This window comes from Rhinatrema bivittatum, chromosome 6 (assembly GCF_901001135.1).
Source record: "Rhinatrema bivittatum chromosome 6, aRhiBiv1.1, whole genome shotgun sequence".
Classification (NCBI taxonomy): domain Eukaryota; kingdom Metazoa; phylum Chordata; class Amphibia; order Gymnophiona; family Rhinatrematidae; genus Rhinatrema; species Rhinatrema bivittatum.
Window position 1 is genome coordinate 277,499,159 of NC_042620.1, and position 24,009 is coordinate 277,523,167.

The 24,009-nt window shown below is 47.5% G+C and overlaps 1 protein-coding gene across 1 annotated transcript in view; it reads left to right on the plus strand.

Moving 5' to 3' along the window:
- Positions 1-24,009, plus strand: part of LOC115094710 (phosphatidylinositol 3,4,5-trisphosphate 5-phosphatase 2-like) — a 116,707-nt gene that overhangs the window by 39,829 nt on the left and 52,869 nt on the right. The window contains exon 13 of the mRNA XM_029607963.1: positions 7,398-7,486. Coding sequence (XP_029463823.1) covers positions 7,398-7,486 — 89 coding nt within the window. The remainder of the gene's footprint in view (positions 1-7,397; positions 7,487-24,009) is intronic.

The following is a 24,009-nucleotide window of genomic DNA, read 5'->3' on the forward strand; positions in this document are numbered from 1 at the left end:
AGCATTGTATCTGTGTGTGTCTCTCCCTGCAGTGATTACAGGTGCTGTACCTGTGTGTCTCTCTCTACAGTGACTACAGGTTCTTTCCTGTTCATACCCCAGATCAAGCCGGACAAGTGGGTTTTGCATCCCTACCAGCAGATGGAGGCAGAGAATAAAAATGTTGATGCACTGCTACATAATTGCGCGTGCCACCTGCAGTCCCTCAATATTTTTCTGTCTCCAGGTGCAAACCTGCAGTCTGAGTGAGAATCAAATAAAAAAAGAGAGAGAAATTGGAGATTTTAAGAAGAAGCAAGAGAGAAAGAAGTTAGCGTTCCCTGAAGTTTTAGTTACCTTTGTGGGCCATCCCTCGGGTGGAGAGGGAGACCGAGGGGTTGGTAGTTCCTGGCTGGCTCTGCCTGCATCTTCCTGGGGGACACTTAGCCAGGAGTCCTGGTTCCTTCATCCCCGCGGAGGGCTTCTTCCTGGATCACCTGCTGACACCAGGGAAGTATTGCAGCCTTTGTATTCATTTATTTTTTGTTGTCGGTTTTAAATTAAAAAAAAAAAGTCCCTTGACTGGAGCTGAGGCTGGTCTCGATCGCAGGCAGGCCTTGGTGCAGCAGGGCTGTGATTACAGCTGGGAGAGGCTGTTGGAGGTATCCAGTGTTGCTGGGGTTCCTGGAGCTTGTTGGGGCTGCCTGTTTGGTGCAGCTGTGGGATGATTTTTTTCTGGTGCATTAGCAGTGAGGTTGCCACGTGATAGGCCCACTGGTGCCCACATCACAGCGTGCCAAATTATGTTGGGTCTGCAGCTTATGCCGAATACAGCTGAATTCAAATGCCCTTTGCAGCGATTGCACCTCGGGAGGGGGGGGATCTCTGTGGAGGTGACAGACAGCTAGAGAAGCATCCACTCGTTGGTCCCCATATCAGTTGCTCCCGGGAAAGCTGAGAGTGCGGAGGTGATTTCTGAGACACGCAGCAGAAAGACCTCTGCTCCCACAGGGCCCAGGGACACCCCCCTTCTTATTCCCCAGTGGGGCAGCCTTTGGAGGAGGTTTTGGATGGTGAGGGGGATCCTGAGGAGTCTGATCCCATAGCTGGGGAGGATTTCTCTTCAGAGTTTGTCCTGCTCCTACACAAGGCCTATTTGGCCAAGCAAGAAGCAGCGGAGAAGCAGCTCCTAAGGGGGAGGCCGCAATGCCCCTCAAACGGTCAAGGTGGGCCCAGGAGGGGGGAGCTCTGAAACCTTGCTGCGCCATCTGGGACTGGCTCAGTCCTAGGATGAGATGGACTATGCGGATGCCAAGGATTTTTCAAATCTGGAGGATCAGTTTGAGGATGGTAGAGACCCAGGGGATGATCTAGGAGACAACCCGGGGGTTGTCCTAGGAACGGGCATGCCGAGAGGTGATCCAGGGGCAAATAATGATGCGGCCAATCCAAAGGAGACTCCGGTGACTGAAGAGGATAACCCAAGGGTTGTTCAGTTATTTCAGGAGTATTTGAAGCCCCTCATTTCCCATGTCTTCGATGAGCTGGGTATCAAGGTCAGGAGGATTCAGACACTGAGAGTGTGAATCCAGTTTTGGATGGCCTGTGGGATCCGCCTAGGGCCTTTCCATTGTTCAAGAAGATCAGTAAGCTAGTGGATCAGGAGTGGGATACTCCAGAAGCCGGCTTGAAGGTCAGCAGGGCAATGGCAAAATTGTATCCTCTGATGGAGGAGACCTTGGATTAACTGAGGCTGCCAAGGTGGATGTGGCAGTTTCGGCGGTCATAAAGAAGACCACTATCCCTGTGGCGGGGTCAGCTGCCTTAAAGGATGGGCAGGACCGCAGGCTGGAGATCCAGTTGAAGAGGATGTTTGAGGTGTTGGCCTTGAGCCTCCAGGTAGCGATTTTTGGTAGCCTGATTCAGCAGGCCTGTTTGAGCTGGGTGCAAAAGGCACAAGTGAAGGATGATTTGCCAGAACATTCTAAGCAAGCAACTCGAATGGAAGTTGGGGTAGCTTATGTGGCAGACGCACTCTAAGACTTGGTCCTGACATCGGCCAGGAATATGGTCTCTGTGGTGGCAGCGAGAAGGCTGCTATGGTTGTGTAGCTGGTTGGCAGATGTGTGGTTTAAGTTGCAGCTATGTAATCTTCCTTTTAAGGGGAAGTTGCTGTTTGGTGAAGACCTGGAGCAATTGATTCCTCGAGCGCTGGGCAAAAACAGGCCTCAGGTCGGCAGCAGTCCTTTCAGGGTTCCCACTGGATTTCCAGGGATGGTGCCAGTCAGGGAACCGAAGGAGGTAAGACTTTGCAATGAAGTCAGGCTGGTCCACTCTTTGGTCAAAGCGGTAGAAGTGAGATTGTCCCGCTTTTACGGTGAGTGGACCAGGATCACGTCGGACCAGTGAGTTCTAGAGATGATAAGAGACGGTTACGCCTTAGAATTTTCTCGACCAATATGGGACATTTTCATGATGTCCCATTGCATATCCCGATCCAAGTGAAAGGCGATATAGGACACTCTACTTCGCTTGCAAAGCCTGGACGCTATTTTTCCGGTTCCTGCTCCGGAAAGGGGAAAAGGAAGGTACTCGATCTATTTCATGGTTCCCGCGAAAGAGGGCATGTTCTGACCAATCTTGAATCTCCAGAAGGTCAACCTGGCACTGCAGGTGCCATGTTTCTGGATGGAGATGCTGTGGATGGTCATTGCAGTGATTCGGAAAGGAGAATTTCTGGCGGCCCTGGATTGGACGGAAGCATATCTGCATATCCCTACAGAATTTTTGAGATTTATGGTGCTGGGACAGCATTTCCAGTTTTGGGCCTTTCCCTTCGGGTTGGCCATGGCTCCACGAACATTCACAAAGGTGATAGTGGTGGTGGTAGCAGCATTAAGGAGGGAAAGGATTCTGGTCCACCCTTATCTGAACAACTGGCTCATTCGAGCAAAATCCAAAGGGGAATGTTGTCAGGCAGTGCACTGGGTGATGGAGGTGTTTCAGTCGCTCGGATGGGTGATAAATTTGGCCAAGAGTCATCTCATGCCAACCCAGTCATTGGACTATCTGAGGCCATGGTTCAGTACGCAGAATGGCAGTTTTTCTCATCTTGGAGTGAATCACAAAGATTCAAGGTCAGATTTGGCATTTCTTGAGGCTGCCAGTTCCTAAGGCCTGGGATTATTTACAGGTGCTTGGTTCTATGGCATCCACGCTAGACTTGGTGTCATGTGTGTTTGACCACCTACGGCCTCTTCAGCGATGTTGCTTTCTTATTGGAATCCGTTGTTGAAGTATCAACAGCCTTTACCGCTGCAGTGGGAATCCAGATCCAGTCTCTTGTGGTGGCTGTCTCGCCACAATTTGAAGAAGGGGGTGGATCTGGATACTCCAGACTAGGTAATGGTGATCACGGATGCCAGCTTCAGTGGTTTGGGGGTTGGTCTGCCTTGGACAGATGGCTCTAGTTTGGTAGTCGCCTATGGAAGCAGCCTGTACTATCAATCGTTTGGAATTGAAGGCGGTTCGCAGGGCATTGATGTTTTTACTTCTCAAGTCCGATGATATATGGTGAGAGTTTTCTAGGATAATGCAACGATAGTGGCATATATCAATCGGTAGAGTCTCGCCATAGCTTGGGAGGCCTAAGAGCTTTTTGTCTGGGCCGATTGGCATTTAGAAGGGATAGCAGCTTTGCATGTGGCCAGAGTGGGCAATGTGCAAGTAGACTATCACAGCAGGCAACAGCTGGACCCAGGGGAATGAGAATTGTTGATGGAGACCTTCGACCTGATTCAGGTTTGCTGAGGAAGCCCCCAACTGGATCTGATGGTGTCGCAGAGCAATGCCAAGATGCCATGGTTTTTCAATCGCAGAAGAGATGTTGAAGGCGAGGGCATAGATGCTCTAGTTCTCCCATGACTGACAGGGATCCTACTGTACGTGTTTATAGGTCGCATGTTGAGATGCATTGAGAAACATCCAGGCTGGGTAGTACTCGTGGCGCCAGAATGGCCACGTCATCCGTGGTTCGCAGATGTGTTTCATCTCTCAGTAGATGGGCCCCTCAGGTTAACTCATCTTCTGGGCCTGTTAAAACAAGGTCCTATCTTCTCAAATCAGGTGGATAGCTTTTGTTTCGAAGTTTGGCTTTTGAGTGGTGATGTTTAAGGTTAAAAGGTTACTCAGAGGCAATTATTGCCACTTTGCTTCAGGCCAGGAGACCATCCACGTCTATGGCTTATGTTCGGTGTGTAGGGTCTTTGAGAATTGGTGTATAGCGGGAGGTCTAGACCTTTAACACGTGGAGATCCCTCATATTTTGGCCTTTTCACAACAGGGCTTGTTCAAAGGCTAAGCTTACAATTCCTTTTGGGTGCAAGTGGCAGCCTTGGGATGTCTCAGAGATATGCTACAAGGGAGGACTTTGGCGTTACATCCGGATGTGGTAAGGTTCTTGAAAGGGGCCAAGCATTTATGGCAGCTGATGCACAGATTGTTTCCAGCTTGGGGTTTGAACTTAGTCCAAGTGCTTTACAGACCTCCATTCGAGCCGTTATGGATTTCACCCTGAAGGTGGTTTTTCTGGTGGCGATTTGTTAAGCCAGACAGATTTCGGAGTTGCAGGCTTTATCCTGCAGAGAGCGGTTTCTAAGAATTACAGAGAAGGGGGTGTCTTTGCACATGGTACCCTCATTTCTGCCTAAGGTTGTTGCCTTGTTTCACTTTAACCAGATGGTGGAACTTCCCACATTTCTGAATTGGTCATTTGAGATGCCATAGGCAAGGGAGTTTCATTTGTTGGCTATTTGTCAGGTACTGTTGCAGTATCTGACGGTCACCAACAGTTTCCAGTGATCAGATCATCAATTTGTATTGTTTGGTGGTCCAAAGAAGGGATGTAAATCATCTAAAGATACTATTGCTGGGTTTAAGGAAACTATATTTTCTGCCTATCTCTGCAAGGGTCGGAAGGTTCCAGAGGGGTTGCAAGCACATTCTACTAGGGTGTAGGCTGCCTCTTGGGTTGAGAGTCAGTTAGTGTTGCCACAGGAGATCTGTCGGGCGGCAAAGTGGTCTTCGTTGAACACTTTCTCTTGGCATTACCAGTTGGATGCTCAGGCACCGGCAGAGCTGAGTTTTGGCAAGAGTGTGTTGAAAGCGGTAGTCCTGGGGGAATTCTGCACTACTGCAGAAAATGGCACAAGAGACCCCAGCATGCTGCGAATGGAGTGCACGCCTTTCATGGTGAAGATATAGGCCGCAGTGCACCATTTGCAGCAAAGCTGAAGGCCCCGGCGATCCAGGAATGGAGCGTGGGCCATTTGCGGTGAAGATGAAAACCCTGTGTGCCACAAGACATGCTCCACTCACAGCGAAGATGAAGGCCCTGGTGAGAGTGAATGTGTGTAGAGAGGTGTGTGTGAGAGGAGAGGGGAGGGGAGGGTGAGAGAGGGGAGGGGAGGGTGAGAGAGGGGAGGGGAGGGTGAGAGAGGAGAGGGGTGTAACATGGGGTCAAACTCTGAGAGTGGCGATAGAGTGGAAGGGGTTGAGCCTAGAGGTGGAAGGGAGGGATATTGGCAGGTGGAGGAATTGGGGCCTGAGAGGGCAAAGTGGCCAGGGGAGTAGGGAGAGCGAGTGGAAGGGACACTCTTATGGTGAATTTGTAAGGAAATTTTGCTCAAAATATTTAAAATTCTGCATCTTTAAGTAATAATTTGTTTCTGTATTCATTTAAAATGTAATTTCTTAAAGACTGTCATGTAAATTGTGTTATTTTGACCAATATAAAGTTTACAGAATTTAACGATTTTGTGTGCAGAATTTTAAATTTTTTTGCGCAGAATTCCCCCAGGAGAAGAGAGGGTCTTTCACATGCCCGCCCAGTTTAGAGGTGCATTGTAACATCCCACTTGTCTAGACTGATCTCGGGTACAAATAGGAAATGAAAATTGGTTCTTAACTGCTAATTTTCATTCCTGAAGCACCACAGATCAGTCCAGAGACCCAGCCCCTTATTTACGAAAGACTGAAGACGTTTGACTTGCATGGATGCAATCTGAAAAATTTTATTTTGTATATATTCAGAACCTAAACTGGATCACCAGGTTTAATTGGATCCATGGGGCTCATGTGGGGCTCTAGTTCAGGGGGCCCCAACCCTTGGTTTGACGTTCGCCCTAAGAAGACAGGGAATAGTTGTGTTTCACTCTAGTTTGACTTGGGTACAGGTCAATACTGAGGATATGCAGGTGGCACTCTCGGTTCCATAGCAGTGCCTCAATGTTTTTATTCTCTGCCTCCATCTCATGTAAGGGATGCAAAACCCACTTGTCTGGTCTGATCTGTGGTACTTCAGTAATGAAAATTAGCAGGTAAGAACCAATCTTCCTGAGTACAGCTGCCGTATCTGTGTCTGTCTCTCTGCAGTGAGTACAGGCACTGTATCTGTGTGTCTCCTTCTGCAGTGAGTGCAGGCGCTGTTTCTGTGTGTGTCTCTCTATCTGCAGTGTGTACAGGCACTGTATCTATGTCTTTCTCTGCAGTGAGTACAGGCACTGTATCTGTGTGTGTCTCTCTCTGCAGTGAGTACAGGCACTGTATCTTTGTGTGTCTCTCCCCGCAGTGAGTACAGACGCTGTATCTGTGTGTATCTCTCTCTGCAGTGAGTACAGGCATTGTATCTTTGTGTGTGTCTCCCTGCAGTGAGTACAAGCACTGTATCTTTGTGTGTCTCTCCCCGCAGTGAGTACAGACGCTGTATCTGTGTGTATCTCTCTCTGCAGTGAGTACAGGCACTGTATCTTTGTTGTGTCTCTCCCTGCAGTGAATACAGGCACTGTATCTTTGTTGTGTCTCTCCCTGCAATGAGTTCAGGTGCTGTATCTGTGTGTGTCTCTCCCTGCAGTGAGTACAGGTGATGTATCTGTGTGCTTTCTCTACAGTGATTACAGATGCTGTATCTGTGTGTGTGTCTCCCTGCATTGAGTACAGGCACTGTATCTTTGTTTGTCTCTCCCTGCAGTGAGTTCAGGCGCTGTATCTGTGTCTCTATCTGCAGTGAGTAGAGGCACTATATCTGTATGTATCTCTCTCTGGAGTGAGTACAGGCACTGTATCTTTGTTGCGTCTCCCCCTGCAGTGAGTACAGGCACTGTATCTCTCTCTTTCCCTGTAGTGAGTACAGGCAATGTATCTGTGTGTCTTTCTCTACAGTGAGTACAGACGTTGTATTTGTGTATGTCTCTCTCTCTGCAGTGAGTACAGGCACTGTATATCTCTCTCTCTCTGCAGTGAGTGCAGGAGTTGTATGTGTGTGTCTCTCTCTGAATGACTACTGGCCCTGTATCTGTGTGTATGTCTCTCTCTGCACAGACTACAGGAGCTCTATGAGTGTCTTTTTCCATGATTTGTAGGTGAAGAGGAGATTACCTTCCCCCCTACCTGCCCTTATGAGAAAGGCACCCGGGACAGTTATTGTTGGCAGAAGGTGAAACGCACGGGGGTAAGTAAATCACTGCATACAGCAGCGAAACACTTGATGGTATCTATTTATTTATTTATGTATTTATTTATTTAAAGAGTCTTCTAACCTTCATGTTCCATGGGAAAGTTCACAGCAGCTCACAAAGGCAAAGAATTAAATACACAATCTTAAAAACAAATAATTATACTTGTTACAGCATTTTTAAGCTTTCTTTGGGAGCAGTCTTAATTTTCTCAGACTTGGAGAGTCTCTCTGTGGCTCTGGAACAGTCTCTAATGTTCTGTGTCACTGACAGTGCTCCCTCTTCCTGGCCTTCTCTCCCTTTCCTCTCACACACCAGTTGTGCCAACCTCCCTCCCTCTCACTGGCATTCCTTTTCCTCCCTTTCCTCCCTTTCACCAGCTGCACCTGTTTCCCTCCTTCTCACCTCCCTCTAGCTGTCTGCCTCTCTCCATCCTTCCTATCTGAAGTTGGATCAGAGGTTGTCTGTCTGAGAAAGACATGAAGCAAGGATCTCAAAGAATAGGTCTAATACTTTTTGCTCATAACCAAGGAAAAGCAGGGCCAGATTTAAGATTTTGGTGCCCATAGGCCGAGTGCCATGGTGACACGCCTTTGAAGCTGGGTCAGCACACTGCCTAAAGCAAATGAAGCAGGCTTCTCTTTGGCCTGGATAATTGATGCCTTCAAAATCTAATGCCCTAGGTAGTTGCCTATGTTGAAATCCAGGCCAGGGGATAAGCTGTGGCTTTCTCAGGTCTACATGGCTAATAATAGTTTATGGACTTTTCCCTCCAGGAATTTGTCCAAACCCTTTTTAAAATCCAGCTATACTAACTGCCTTTGCCACATCCTCTGACAACAAATTCCACAATTTAATTGTGCACTGAATGAAAAAATACTTTACTTAATTTGTTTTAAATGTGCTACCCATTAGCTTCATGGAGTGTCCCCCAGTTCTAGTACTATGTGAAAGGGCAAACAACCATTCTCTTGTTGCCCATTCCACGCCCTTATGATTTCATAGACTTCTATCCCAGCTTCCCTCAGTCATCTCTTTTCTAAGCTGAAGAGTCCTAATCTCTTTAACCTTTCCTCATATGGGAATCATTCTATTCCTTTTATCATTTTGGTTGCACTTCTCTGTACATTTTCTAATTATGCTATATCTTTTTTGAGATGCGGTGACCAGAACTGTACAAAATACTCAAGCTGAGGTCGCACCATGAGGCAATGCAGAAGGAAAATGAAATTTTCTGGTTTTATTAATTTTTTTATGTTAAAATATTTATATTTCTCTTCTTCCAAATTACAGCATTTGTCCAGGGCAGATTACAATAATACCTAATGTATCTCTTTCCTTTTGTGTGTGTGTGTCTATGGCTTGGATGGCAAAAGAGCCACACTCTGCGTGCTAGGGGCTGTGGGTTTGAATTTGGCTTGGAGAAAGAAAGTGGGTTGGGGGCTACAGGGTCTCTTTCTGCCACATTGTTTCTATTAAATACTGGGGATCTGTAAGGAAGTGATGGGAGTTATAATGCTAAATTAATTGGACGGATAGGCCATACAGTCTTTTTCTGCCATCATGTTTCTCTATTTCTATTTTTTTTCTGACCACACACTGAGCTGAGGTTTTCACAAAAGCCTCCCAAGGTTCTTTTCCTGGGAACTGATTAGTTTCAGTTCCTCTGATTCATCACTCTTGTCCTGTCTCCACAGGTGATTTCCTGTTTAATCACAGTGTCCTGCTTCCACAGCAGTTTTTCTATTTCTGTTCCTAATGCTGCTGTGTTTATGCTTTACTTTGCATAGTTTCTGTGTTTGCTGTTATAATGTAACTGGTGATTAGTCTGCACGTTCACTGCTTCTGTTATATTCAGTGCACTGGCTCTAAATGGTTAACTCTGGCTGAAGCAGGGGTGCTGGGGAATCTTCTTACCTCTTGGTTCTCTCTCATCTTTGGTCAGTATTGGTCAGGCCTATGTGAATCAGCAGCTAACCTGATTATCCCTGTATAATTATTTTTATTTTACCTGTCCTTACTTCTGTGCCCCAGACTGTGCTGGTCGCTGTAATCTTCAGTTTATGCACAATAAGACTCTGCTTATTTGTTTTACCTGTTAATAAACATGGAGCTGAAGAAGCAGCCCCTTCTGTCTGCAAGTAAGGACTGAGTTAAGCTATCTGTTGAGCATGTGCATAGGACATAAAAGATTAAACTTTGAGGTTAGAAAAGAAGCAACGCTGCAGGGGCTCCCACAGTAGATTCACTCCTGTGCCTACATCCCTACAGCAAGGCCCTTCCTCACAGCCATGCTTCAGGCATACAGTCAATTCCAAGAGCGAAGCACGGGCTCCAGACACTCTGTTCCACTGACCACTGTGACTTCTCAGACAGTATTCAGCATTCTGCAACCAGGCTCTAAGCAGCGCCATCTGAATTCGGTCAGCTTTCATCCCTCCTGCAAGTTAATTACTTTTAAATTGTTACCAGTGCTACAGACTCATAAGCACTAAGCAGTGCATCATGGCAGAACCTAAGCAAACAGCCAGCACTACCCTGTCTCCAGAAACTACAGAGGCTGAAATCCCACCTCAGCAAATTCATTAAAGTGGAAGGCCTAAATGAACTGTGACTCTTACACAGAAGGCCATAAAAAACTATGACTTGTCAGCAACCAGTATCATGAGAAATTAGATAAAACCTGAGAAACGATTCTCAGTGATATGTGTAATATTACAAGCACAGCAAATAACCAAGCTGTCAGCCAGCTAAGGTCCACTTATAGAAACTACCAGTTCCTATTACAAGCATATCTCACTTTCCTAACAAATTAATACAGAGGAAAGCTTGCAGGAGCATAATCTTTAGAAAGATACTGATCAAAAACATGACACTTTGATCAGAGAGATTATAGCACAAGTAGAATCTCAAATGGAATTTTCAAAAGAAACTGCGACTCAGTGCTCCAGGTCTTCTAGACACATGACACATTCCTAAAAATCAGTGTGCTCAAACCTATTTTCAACAAGTGCAGCTACTGCCAGAGCATGCACTAAAGCAGAGGCCACAAAGATACATGCATCTTATAGCAGGAAAGAGACAGCCTTAAAACTGGAACAAGCTAAAGCTTAGGAGCAGGAGGAGATCACTACCGCCGCTGCTGCACACAAGAAAGCAGAGTTGGAGGAGCAGGAGCAAATTGCTACCACCACCACTGCTGCTGCTGCATGTGAGAAAGCAGAGTTAGAAGCTAACCTAGAAGTATTATAACAAGAAAAGGAAGAAGCTGCAGTTAATGCCCAGGCTGAGATCCATGAAATGGCCGTGGGACGAACCAGAATAGTTGAATTGCCTTAGAGAATCTAGCCCAGCGTATCAGGGCCTACTGTATGTTTTAAGCCATTCTGCCAGATACTCCAGCTTGCCCACCCAATGTGATGAGGAGATGTCAGATGTTCAGGCATTTCAGTCTAAGCAAATATCGCTCCTGACAGAGATTAGCTCAACGCACGCCTTACCACTGGCTTCAGATCCAAGTACATCTGCTCTGAGAAACACACAACCTCATGCCCATATTCAACTATCCTATATGAATTGGGGCCATGATTTGGCTGCAGTCTTAGCCTCCAGCAAAGGTATCTGACACATGCCCAGAGTGCACTGGACCAAACATGCCCTACCTCTGTATTCAAAACTGAGTGAGAGAGAGAGAGAGAGACTGACTAGCTACAATGCCCTCACACTAGATAGGTATTTATATCTATGGGAGGCCCACCTAGTAACTCGAGGTGAAGTTTAGGTATTAGTGTAGGGTTAGGGGCTGATTAGGAGAATTTGGGTGCACCGCTAAAACGCTGGACCCCTCCTATTACATAAAAAATATTTTCCCAGGAAATTTGAAGTCCTAGATGACTGTGGTCTGGGTTCATGATGAAAGTGCCACAAGCAAGTAGTGCAAGAACATTTGGCTTGGAGTTAGCAGTAGAACAGGTAACATGACAGTGTCTCTTTCAAAAGTAGAGCCAGCCACAAGACAAAAACCAGGATTGAAGGTAACAGGAGGTTGGCAGAATATAGTTTAGGAAATGCACTTAATTCTTGGCTTCATGATACACCAGTTTGAGCAGACTCATAAATCAAGAGTAGATTGTTCTACATAGTTGAAACATGGGCAGGAAATAAATGAAGGCTGGACTCAGCTTCTTGCATTCCATTGAGCACGAAGAAATGGACCTGAACAGGGCTTATTATTCTCGGACTGGGGAAGGTAGACCATCCAGTAACATACTTAGCTGAAAACATCTCTTTATCAGGTCATGCCTTCAAGTCTTATTCATGGAGAGTATTTTATGCTTTCTCCACAAAGATGAATTGTAAATTGTGCAGTGAATTAACATTAGAAACCCTTTCTCTCTCCAGCAATCACAAGAAGACTGTCAACCTTGTTTCCCTCCCTGAGGTGACACTTGAGCTGATTTTAAGAATCCTCAATGGAATTAGATGCTTCTTGCAAGAGTAGAGTTCCCCAGGAAAATGTAGAATATGATCACTGGAGATCAGACACACTCTTGAGTTCTTAATGATAATCTTACTCTCCTTGCGACTCGATACCTGACTCTCAAGTTACATAGTCAGTAGCTGCTGTTCAGATGTTTTCTGACAGAGGTAGAAATTCCAAACTTTATTTTAGAAAGTAAGGTCTCTGACTAATGAGGCAATGGACCAGGTGGGTAGCATAAAATCTCCAGAAGCAGTTGAATGCAGTGCCAAAGGACAGTCATACTGTGATGTGCACACTTTCAAGGTGATCAAGAAGCACATAAATGAGGTGAAAAGACATCCTTTGATTTGACTCCTGGGTAAGGGAAATAATAGTTGCCCAGATAGCAGAACTGGATTACTATTCCGTTACTTATGGCTAGGGCTCATAGATTCCCGAAGATTTGGGGGAGGAAGATGTAAGAGGGTGGTAGCATAGATAGCAGAAGCAAGGTTCCTTAGAATTGCAGGTAACTCCTTGCACATGGGTGTCTTGACAAGTTGATGCAGAGGTCTCACTCAGTTAAGAATTAGAGAACAGGAGGTATCCAGAGAGGCCACTGTCAATATTAACTTCATATCCCAGAGCTGAAGACTGGCAAGGTAAGGCTAATGGCATGAACTGAAGGGTTAGATGATAACATGGCTGACAGCTTGTTACCAGACTGATGGCGTGGGACATAGCTAGAGGCTTGAACCAAAGCGGTACGGGCAGATGCTGAGAGGAAGCTAAAGGCTGGACTTCCAAGAAACTGGAATGGAAACTTGGAACAGACTGAAGAGCTTGAAATATACCTGGAATCCAGGTGCCTTCTGCGGGTCATAGGCAAACATAAGGATGAGAGAACCAGAAGGCTTGAAGCAGCTATAGAAGTTGATAAACCAGGGTGCAGGCACCCCCTGCAGGTTGTAAAAAAAACCAGGAACAAATGCAGGTGCTTCCTGTGGGTTGTAAGAAAAAGTTCCAGGAACAGTTGCAGGCACCTTCTATGGGTCGTAGGGAAAAATTCCAGAAACGGACTGAAGAACTTGAAATGAATCTTGGATGCAGGCGCCTCCTGTGGGTCATCAAAAAAATTCTGAAGCAAACAGACTTGAGTGAAATTCTAGATTTGTATCAAGATACAAAAAGTCCAGAAAACATGAGCCCGTCGCAGGCACATGCTTACTGAGCTCATGACCTTCGCAACTTGTTGCAAGTGCAGGGTGCGATCACTAGCACAACCTCAGGGCAAGGCTCCAAGGTAGACACCATGGGAGGCAAACGTACACAGGCATGGGCTGGACTTGGAACATAGCTTGGACTTGGAACATAGCTTTCAGACCTCCGCTGAACCTGTACGCACAGAGTGAGACCAACAACGCAATGCTGGTCTCTGGGGTAGCCCTCCGGCCACTCAATAGACCTTTTAGACCTGCTGCATGGAATGGCGAGTGCATCAGGACAGAAGAAGGCTGAGGACAAAACATGGCATGATGTGGAACATGACCAAAGGGGTCTGGAAACAAGAAACATGGACAAAGGCTCTGGTTCAGGTTAGATTTCAGCTTCCAGGGGCACTGCACTGCAGCGAGCTTGTTGTGATCGTGGACCCTTTCTCCACGACATTATGAAGTTTATCTCAAAGGTGAAGCCCCTGAGAATTTGTCAGCGGAAGGTGGTGTAATCGAAGCAAACTTAACAGAACATTAGTTCATATCAGTCCACGTTCCGCTCGAGTTCAGTCTTAGATGTTGGGAACGTCAGCGAAAGGTTGTAGAATGGTAGAAAATACTAGATCTGGAACAAGCTGGATCAGGATCAGGAAGAAGCTGGATCAAGCTGAAGCAGGATCAGGATGAAACAGGATCAGGATCAAGCTGGATCAAGCTGAAGCTGGATCAAGCTGAAGCTGGATCAGGACGAAGCAGGATCAAGCTTAAAACTAAGAAGACTGAAGCTGGAGCTGACTGACAGACTTCACTCGCCCTTGGCTGTTGCCAGGACAAAAATCCAAGACAGTTGCTGTTTTAAATAAGCTCCAAAGCTTCCAATGACAGTTCTTTGCCTCGAGCCCTGAAACTGAGCTGCAGCCACTTTAAGACGTCCGATGACGTCACTGACTCGTGTGCTTGCGTCCTGAGGGGCCTGCACCGACACTGCCGACAAAACGACCCGAGCTACACGATCGACCCACAACCCCCAGGGAATGGCGCGGCGAACCCCCAATGCCGAGAACGGAGCTTCTAGACCTGCTGGAGCAGGTGGGAAGGCCTGGCTGTCCTGCTGCATGCCCTATGCAGCCCTCCATGGGCTGGTTGTGGACCACACTGGGAGTGAGACAGGCTCTGAGCTGAGACTCGGATGAGGATAGGAGTCAGGTCATGAACAAGGATATCCGCTGACTGGACAAGCTCCATGAGACCTGGAACTAGGAACATGACTAGGAATTCGAAACTTGACTTGGAACTTGACTTGGAACTTGGAATTCTAAAAACAAGGATGGACTCCGAGGATTTGATCCAGCAAAGATGGACTTGAAGATACGCCTTGTGCCAGGAAGTGCCCTACACAGCCCCCCATGGGCTGGTCGCGGACCACGTCACTGGCATGCCTGGAGGAGGCAATGAGAGAGGATCTAGAAGGCAGACCTTAGAACAAAGACAGGAACAACAGGAACTTGATTGAAGATTCAGAAGACTTGGGCTAGGCGAGGACTCAGAAGACTTAGACGAGGAGAAGATTCAAAAGACTTGGCAAGGAATTGATGAGAGACCAGGAACATGGAACAGGCAATATGAAGGAGCTATGACGAAGAACAAGAAGACCAGGAACATCCAACAAAGAACATGAAGACCATCAAGACATGAGCATGACCACGGAAGGCCTTGCAGGATGAAGAGACCATGTACAACCATGAAGATCTTTGCAAAGGCCTGGAGTGAAGACTGCAGAGCCCTTTAATAGGCCTGCCTGGATGACATCATCAAATGGGGCTGCGATGCTTTTCCCACCGCGGGCCATTTAAATTGTGAAGAGAGGCACGCGTGCATGCCTAGAGGCATTAGGTGCAGGGGATGAAGTTGGCGGTGTCCAGGCCACAAAGTTAGCATTGGCTTTCACCAGCTGCGAAGATGGCTGTGTCGGTGGTGCTCCTGGCCACATTGTGGATGGCAGGAGCAGCAGCAGGAGTGATGGTGGCTCAGAGGCGGCAGCAGCACTCCAGCCGCAAAGAGAGGAAGGTGATGGTGGCCCACGCAGCACAAAACAGCGCAGCACAGATTCGGCCAGCGGCAGCTGCACTAGTACATGGAAACTGGCAGCACGGCGTCAGAGGGTGAGTGAGCCGCTTGCGGGCCTCCGCGGGTAGCAATGCAACAGTGAGGAAGGAGCTGAAGACAGGCAGCAATGCCAGAATCATTCCCAAAATACTCAAAAATATGCCTTGATAAGATAGATCCTAAGGGATAACCTGAGAGATCAATAAGGATGTATGCAATCTTGGATGATCAGTCATAGATCACTGGTCAAGTTAGAGTTCTACAATTTAACATACAGGAAGATAATTTGCCCTACACACTGAGAATATGTATAGGGACAATAGAGACCACTAGGATGGGGAATGGTTATGTAATAAAAGCTGCAGGTGGCAGCATTGAGCTACTTCTCCCTAGGGGCCAATGTAATAAGCTGTGCAAAACCTGCCGCGGATTTTTGCATGGATAATTATGCATGATTTTCCATAAAATGCAATCTGATAGCAGACAACAGAAATTAAATTCCTGCTGGGAGGGGAGGAGCCTGACCAAAATGACGGTGCAATGCGAATACTGAGCGTCTCAACGATTCAAGCTTATTGCAATGCCTCATTCCTCCCGAAAGAGACGCTTGAAGGAACGGGCTATCGTTGAAGCCCCTTCTGAGGAACCTCAGATTGGGCCGATGGACGCTCATGTAATTAGAGGCTCAAGAATGCTGGTGGAATCGCTGGGAGAGGAGCGGGAAAAAGAGTTACTCGCCCTTTCCCCTGATTCATTTACCATCTCCTCAACCAGCATATGGACTCCCCCGCCGAATCCTGCATTAATGAGAGCATCGACCCCGGGAGGGGAAGCTTTGTAGGCAGAGGAAACCGAATTTCCTCCATCCTTGATTAAGTCGGAAGGTTTGTCGGAATCTTCTGGAGCTCAAGTGCTCAATACATCTGGTCTTCCATGGGGAGCTGAATTTGGAGACAGTACAGAAGTTGATGAATCACAAATTTACCTGCTTTCCTGGTAAGACCAACCCATATTACATTAGAATCTATATGGGGTGCCATTGAAGGTCTGAGCAAGATGATTTATTTACAGTTTAATCCTAAGGAGAACAAAGTTAAGGATTTGGAGATTAGATTTAATTCTTTGGAAGCTGATAAGTCTCGAATTAAAGGTCTATGTGAGGAAACTAAGACTGAGATTCAATCGGTTAAAGGCTTGCAAGTGTCAATAATCAAGGAGAATACGCATTTAAAGTTGAGAATTTTTTTGGAAAATGCTTTAAGGAATCGTAATTTAAGGCTTATAAACTTTCCAAAATGTCCGTCAGTACTTCCTAAGGACATGTTGAAAAGATATTTTCTCGAGGTGTTAAAAATTCCAGAACAAGTATTACCACCTATATCTAAAACTTATTACATTCTGAATTTCAAGAAAGAACCTGTATCGACATTACAGCAAGATTCATCAATGGTTATGGATAATTTAACTATGATTTTGGAGACATCTATTACAGAAGAAATTAGTTCGGCTACTTTGATAGTAACATTTGTTCTTGAACCGGACAGGGACTGGGTTTTACGGCTTTTCTTCAGGCATAAATCTGTATTATTTTTGGATATGCAAGTTCGAATTTTCTCTGATATAGCAAAACAGACCCAGAAAAGGCGCCAGCAATTTTTGATACTGAAACAAGGGCTATGCAAGTGGAAGCTATGTTTTTTTTAAAGTTTCCATGCAAGTGTTACATCAGATATAGGGGTTATTCTTACATTTTCTTTCAACCATCACAACTATCAATGTTTCTTGCCGGTAAATTGCCTGTTACTGAGCCAGCTTCATTGGCAACTTAAAGATCGTTATTGCGGCGTTAGAGTTCTAGATATAGCCTCTTTCGATGCACCGCCTTTTTCTCTAATGCATAATATGAATATATTTTTTCTTGAAATTGTTAAAATGCTCCTCCTAATTTGAGGACTTGTTTTGTAATAGGCCAGATTGTGTTTCTTATTACTTTTCCTTTTGTTCTAATTTCTGTGCCTTGTCAAATTTCCATGTCAAGGTTTGTCTTGAGATATATTGTGAAATTTAATAAAGTATAAATTACAAAAAAAAAAAAGAAATTAAATTCCTACACCGGAGCATGGTATGAGCCCCACCTAAAGGCCATAGCCAATTGTATTCTATCTTTAGATTACAATGCACAGATCCTGCTTCTAATTGTTAGGTATAAGCTGAGACATCACAAGGTTCATCAGCAACCCAGAGGAATTGAATTTATTTTTTGTATTAGTTATATTGTCCCCCAGATATAACTGCAGCAGAGTTTTTTTTAACTTTCAGGAGTTTATAATAACTTTAGCTTTTAGATACTCAAATTTAATTTTGTAGGGGATTTTAACATATATTATGATGACTTGGGTTGTGCATGTACATGAAGACTCATGGCAACAATTAGCACCATAAATTTTGCTCATCTGGTGCACGAACCGATACATATGGCTGGGCATGTGCTAGATTTATTGCTCTGTCAATGTTGCACTGCGATGGAAGGGAGCGCTAGGGGGTGCTCCCTAGTGCGGGATGAGGAGTGTGTGCCCTTGCGGTGAGACAGTCCATGTCTGGGAGCGGAGCGGAGACTAGGCCTCTGCCGACCTGCACACCTCAGTGAGAGCAACCATGCAAGGTTGGCCTCTGAGTAGCCCTCCAACCACTCCAAGCCCTTTCGGACCTGCCATTGGGTAACGGCAGAGACGGCAAGCTGGACATGAGGCAGAGGTAGATGAGGACTTGAACGTGGATGCTGAAGACAGCGGAGCTGATGAAGACATATCAGAGAGTGACAATGACTAGGACAGGTTAAAAGCAGACAAGATGAGACTTCCGGCGATGACGTAGAAGCGCCGGCAGCACGGCTTTCGAGCTCCGGAGTCCCGCTCCCTGCCTCTGCGGCAAACCCCCGTAAAATCGCGGCAAAACGCTCCCCAATTTACTTGCCAACTTCGGGGGACGGGCTACGGCGGTTCCGATCTGCGTGGGAGGTGTGGGGGATGCGGCAGAGGAACCTTCGCAAGACTGCGGTGCGACGACCTTGCTGCTCCAAAATGGCGGCGGCCCCATCTTCTCCAGCGGGCGCGAAAGTTTTAGAAGCGGTGTCGGAGGACGCGTTGTTGCAGATTTCCCAGAGTGTGACTGCGGCTCTGGATGCCCGGCTTATCCGCATACAATCCACGATGGAGGATCTTAAGGCGGCTGTGGAGGGTCAGTCTAAGCGCCTAGATGAGGCGGAACAAGTGCTCTCTGATCATGGGGATCGGATGGCGGCGGCCGAGCGCCACGTGGCTGAGCTACGATCGCAGCAAAAAGAGCTGCTAGACAAGGTTGAGGATTTGGAGGATCGTGGGCGCCGCAATAACCTTAAGATAGTGGGGCTACCTGAGGCAGTAAAGGACACTGAGCTTCTGGACTGGATTGAGCATTGGCTCCCTGCCCACATAGGTTTGGCCTTGTCCCCCGGGGAGCTAAAATGTGAGAGGGTCCACCGGGTTGGGCCCATGCGCGATGGGGCGCCCAGACCCCGACCGGTGATGGCGCGGATCTTGAATTGGGAGCACAAGACTAAACTCTTGCGAGCCTTTAAGCAAAAGGATCTTGTGGAATACAACAATCACAAGATTTTAGTATTTAATGATTTTTCCGCCTCTACTGCTGCTAAAAGGAAACTGATGACGCCAGCTTGCTCGGAGCTCTACAGGAGGGGTATCAAATTTGGTTTGCTGTACCCTGCTAAGCTCCGTGTGTATCACAACAACAAAGTCCTCTTCTTTAATACCAAGGAGGAAGCTGATGGATTCCTTGCTAGTCTACCTGGGGCAGCTGGGGACTAAACAAGCTAAGACGCCCACAGGACTCAAGATTTCTTCTCTCTTATCACCATAGTGGTTTTGTGAGCTGACCGACCCCCCCTCCATGGAGGGGGGGGGGGTGAAGATTCGTTGGTTGCTTTGTCAGGATGGTGTGACTTTTATCCTTGGCTCCACTTTGCCGGTTGACAGTCTGGTGGTTTCTTACGAAGGACATAAAGCAATCTTATTTTTTTTTTTTTTTTTTTCCTTTCTTTTTGCTAATAAGGCTTGAGAGCCCACGGATGTTATTTGATTCCTGTCTCTGGTTATATTGGTTTGCTGTTAAGGTGTATGTTCTGTTGTATGGACCATGTTTCACTAATTATGTTGGATGGGGGTTCGCGGGGTGGGAGCGGGACGGAGGGGGGTATGCTTGACCTACTGGAACGATCGGTGGGTGAGATGCCTCTGTACCTCCTTGAGCGGTTCTGGGTATGTGTGGGGGTGTGTGTGTGGGGGTGCTTGTGGGGCCAGGGGGAGGTAATGTGTGGGGGGAAGGCTGGGAGGGCTGGGATAGTTGGGGGATGGGGGGGTTGGGTCCAGGGACCGTGGTGCTACAACTCTCCTGTTGTTTTTTCTATCCCCTTGTGGTCTAGGCTGGGGGGCCATGAGGGAAGGTGGAGTACGCTTCTAGAGCCCACTGGTTGGGCTCCCATACACTTTGTGCGGGGAACCGTGCGCCATGGCGAAGGTTAGAGTAACTACCATGAATGTAGATGGGATACACTCCCCAGTTAAGCGGAAAAAACTATTAGCTATGTTTAGTCGCATGCATTCCCAAGTTGTTTTTCTCCAGGAGACACACTTGGACGATGCGGAACATCGTAAACTTAAGCGGGAGTGGGTGGGTCAATGCATATATTCTTCTTACACCTCTCGCAAGAGGGGAGTGGCTATCCTCTTTCATAAAAACCTGCCCTTCCGCCTCACTAGAACTTGTCATGATACAGAGGGTCGGTATGTGATTGCAGCTGGGGTCCTAGGTCACCAAAAGATAGTTTTTTGTAATGTGTACGGGCCCAATGTTTTTTCTCAGGATTTCTTTTCATCCCTGGCGGGCTTGCTCACAGAATTTCTGGATTATGTGTTGGTGGTTGGGGGAGACCTTAATGTAGTAGCGGACAATCTTTTGGATCGAAAACCGCCCAGGTCAGACGCCGCTCGGGACCGTTCTTTGGGAGTTCGCTTTTTATGTGATGAACTTCAACTGCTAGATGTGTGGAGGGTTCTTCACCCTGGTGAACTTGATTTTACATTCTATTCTCATCCCCATCAGGCCTACTCCCGTTTGGACTATTTGCTGGTGTCTGAGAAGTGGTTTGCCAGGGTGGAGGAGGCGTCTATAGGCGTTCGATCGGTCTCCGATCATGCCCCGGTGTCCGTCCTGTTGCGGAGTGGTACGGGAGAGCGGTCCCCGTTTTCGTGGCGTATGCGCCCGGACTTGTACCACGATGAGCAGTTTCGTGAGTACTTACAGGGGTGCTGGAAGGAGTATGTACAGCATAATTCTACCCCAGATATTTCTGCGGCGACCTTGTGGGAGGCTGGGAAAGCGGTGATGCGCGGGGAAATCATTGCGTATGTGGCTAAGACGAATCGTCAACGGAATGCTGAAATAATCCGCCTTACGCAGGTTCTTAAAAGTGCCCAACAGAGACACGTGGTTGATATGACCCCGGCAGGTAAGGGACAGGTTGACCAGGCGCGAGCTACGCTGAATTCCTTGCTCCATCAACGGGCGTCCAAATCGCTTAAATATTTTCAATATCAACTTTATAAATATGGTAATAGGGCCGGTCGACTCTTGGCTCACTTGGTTCGCCCTCGGGGTCAGCGGCAGGTCATAGTTAGTATTAAAGATAGTCGGGGCGAACGTCGAATGTCCCCTGGAGATATTGAGGCTCGGTTTCTTGAATATTATCGCCAACTGTATGCGGAACGACGTAGCGATCCGCTGGTTCGGGAGGATTTATTCCAATCGATTGAATGGCCGAGGGTGACTCCAGCTCAGTTGGCAGCTCTCAACATTCCCATTACTGATCAAGAGGTGCATCGGGCCATTCATGCTCTCCGGTTGGGCAAGGCTGCGGGGTCGGACGGACTCGGCTCCGAGTTCTATAAAATTTTAAAATTTCATTTGCTTTCCCCACTGGGGGCATTCTATAATACATTGTTGGAGGAGGGGGGCCTCTCTCCTGCGCTTAATCACTCGGTTATTGTGGTTCTTCCCAAGCCGGGAAAGGACCCGGAGGAGGTGGGGGCTTACAGACCTATCTCTCTGATAAATATGGATGTTAAGTTATTTGCGGCTATTTTGGCTGCTAGACTTAGTGGTCTTCTTCCCACACTCGTTCATGACGATCAAACTGGGTTTGTACGGGGCAGACATGGGGTTCGGAACGTGCGCCGCCTGCTGGCCTCTCTTAGTTATTCTGCTGGTGCGGACGCGGCTATTTTGAGTCTTGACGCAGAGAAGGCCTTCGATTCATTGTCTTGGGATTTTCTTTTTTGGGTGTTACGGCAGTATGGCTTTGAGGGGGCTTTTGTGAAGTGGGCGGAGGTGCTATATAGTAACCCTAGTGCTAGTATTTTATTGAATGGGACAGTGACCCCGCCGTTTGACTTACACTGTGGAGTCCGTCAGGGTTGCCCCCTTTCTCCCTTACTTTTTGTTTTAGCGCTGGAACCACTGGCTATTAGGTTGAGGGAGGAGCCACAGATACGGGGATTGCGGGTGGGCCAACAGTCCCTTCGTACTGCTCTTTTTGCGGATGATATTTTGCTTTTTGTTGGCAAACCGCAAGCAAGCGTTCCCGTTATTATTAATCTTTTTGACCAATTTCGAGAGGTGGCGGGTCTATGTATTAACTTTGGGAAGTCGGAGGCGCTGGCCTTGAATCCTCAGCTGCAATCTTCTTGGGTGGGCACTTTTCCACTTAGATGGGCGCCAGCTAAACTGAAATACTTAGGTATTTGGATTCCGAGGGACCTACGGCACTTATACGAATTGAATGTCACTAGCCTATTGGAGCGGATCAGCTCACAGCTGGAGGCTTGGGCCTCGCTTCCCCTGTCTCATTTTGGTCGCTGCGCTCTTATTAAAATGATCATTGCTCCCAAGATCTTGTATGTCTTGTCCATGGTTCCTTGTTGGATACGGGATAGGGACTTAAAACGGTTGTACGCGGCCCTCCAGCACTTTATATGGCAGGGACGGAGAGCCCGTCTTAGTTATCAGGCTATGACTTATTCTCGGGATCAAGGGGGATGTGGCCTGCCTGACTTCCGCTTGTACAATGCGGCCTGCCAGCTGCGCTTCATAGGGGAGTGGCTTACGGGGGACTATAAATTCTGCGTGAGGGGGCTGATCTCCGGCATGGCAGCCCCTTGGTCGCCCCTGAGTCTTATCCAATCCAGTGCTGGGGAGCGGCGTGGGCTTACATACCCTAGGGTTTTGCTGTCTCCATGCATTGCGGCATGGCGATGGTTACGGGGGCAGCGGGGATTGGAGGGGGTGATTTCCCTCCTAGTGCCCCTGACTGGTAATGTGGGCTTTTTGCCGGGACGGGACTGTGGGGCTTTGTTTCATGAGTGGGTGTCAAAGGGGGTGATGTTTGCATTTCACTTTTATGACACAGATACTCATATACTGCTGGACTTTGCTACCTTGGCTCGCACTTATCGATTACAGACTCACCAATTTTTTGCGTATCTGCAAACCAGGCACTACTTAAACTCTTTCCACTGGACGTCAGACCGGGTGGGCCTGGAGTGCTCCTATGCTAACCAGGTTTTTGACACGGCCTACCTAACTAATACCATCGCGAAGTGGGCTAAACTTGGCAGATCATGGCGCTCAAACCCGCGTCTTGCTGTGTTGGCGGATAAATGGACTGCTACTTTTGGAGAACCCATTACTGAGCAATACTTGGCGAAATGTTTTGAAGCGGTGCATCGCCAACTACCTGATATTGGACTGCGGGAGGTGCAGTTTCGTATCCTTCAGCGGATCTACTGTGATGATGTGCGACGCTTTAAGATGGGGAGTATTGACTCTCCTCTCTGTATTAAATGTGGCCAGGAGGAGGGCACTTTGGTACATCGACTGTATTCGTGCCCCACTCTTCACTCCTTCTGGGCCACGGTGCTGGGCGTGATTTCCCAGTGCACTGGAGCACCGCCGCCCACAACGGGGAGGTTTCTTCTTTCCAGTCCTCAGGCCTGTACTGCTATTGTCAGCCGATCCAAGGACCGCTTTGGACGAATTGCGGCTATGCTGGCATGCCGCACCATATTGTCTGGATGGGCGACACCTGTGATGGCCCCCACTTCAGCAGAGTGGTTTCAGCGCATGGCCTTGGTTTTGCAGATGGAACGTTTGGATTTTTTGAAAGGCCACCGTACGACTGATAAACTGTATGGGGACTGTTGGACTCAGTGTGTTTCATTGTTGCCGACCTCAGTCCAGGTCGGCCTGCGGGAGAGTGGGTACACTACTGATTGGATTGCTAATATGGTCTCTGGGGGGAAGGGGTTGGGAAGGGGGAAGGGTGGCCCGGTATGAATGTAGTGTGCATGGGTTGGGTGGACGGGGGAGGGGGTGAGGGGGTATATTTAGACTTAAGAAAAGGCTGGGGCGCATCTACTGGCCTGGACGGCTATTGTGCTTACGGTTTGTCTCGCTTCTTTGCTGTATTTCCCTACTTGTGAGGGGTTGATTGTTATTACCTTATGGTTTTCCTTGGCTGGTTGGATGTGTTTTGCCAATAAAAATTATTCTGACAAAAAAAAAGCAGACAAGATAAAAGTCTGGAGCTCCAAGAGGAGAGGGCCTCCTGCTGCTGGCAGACACTCAC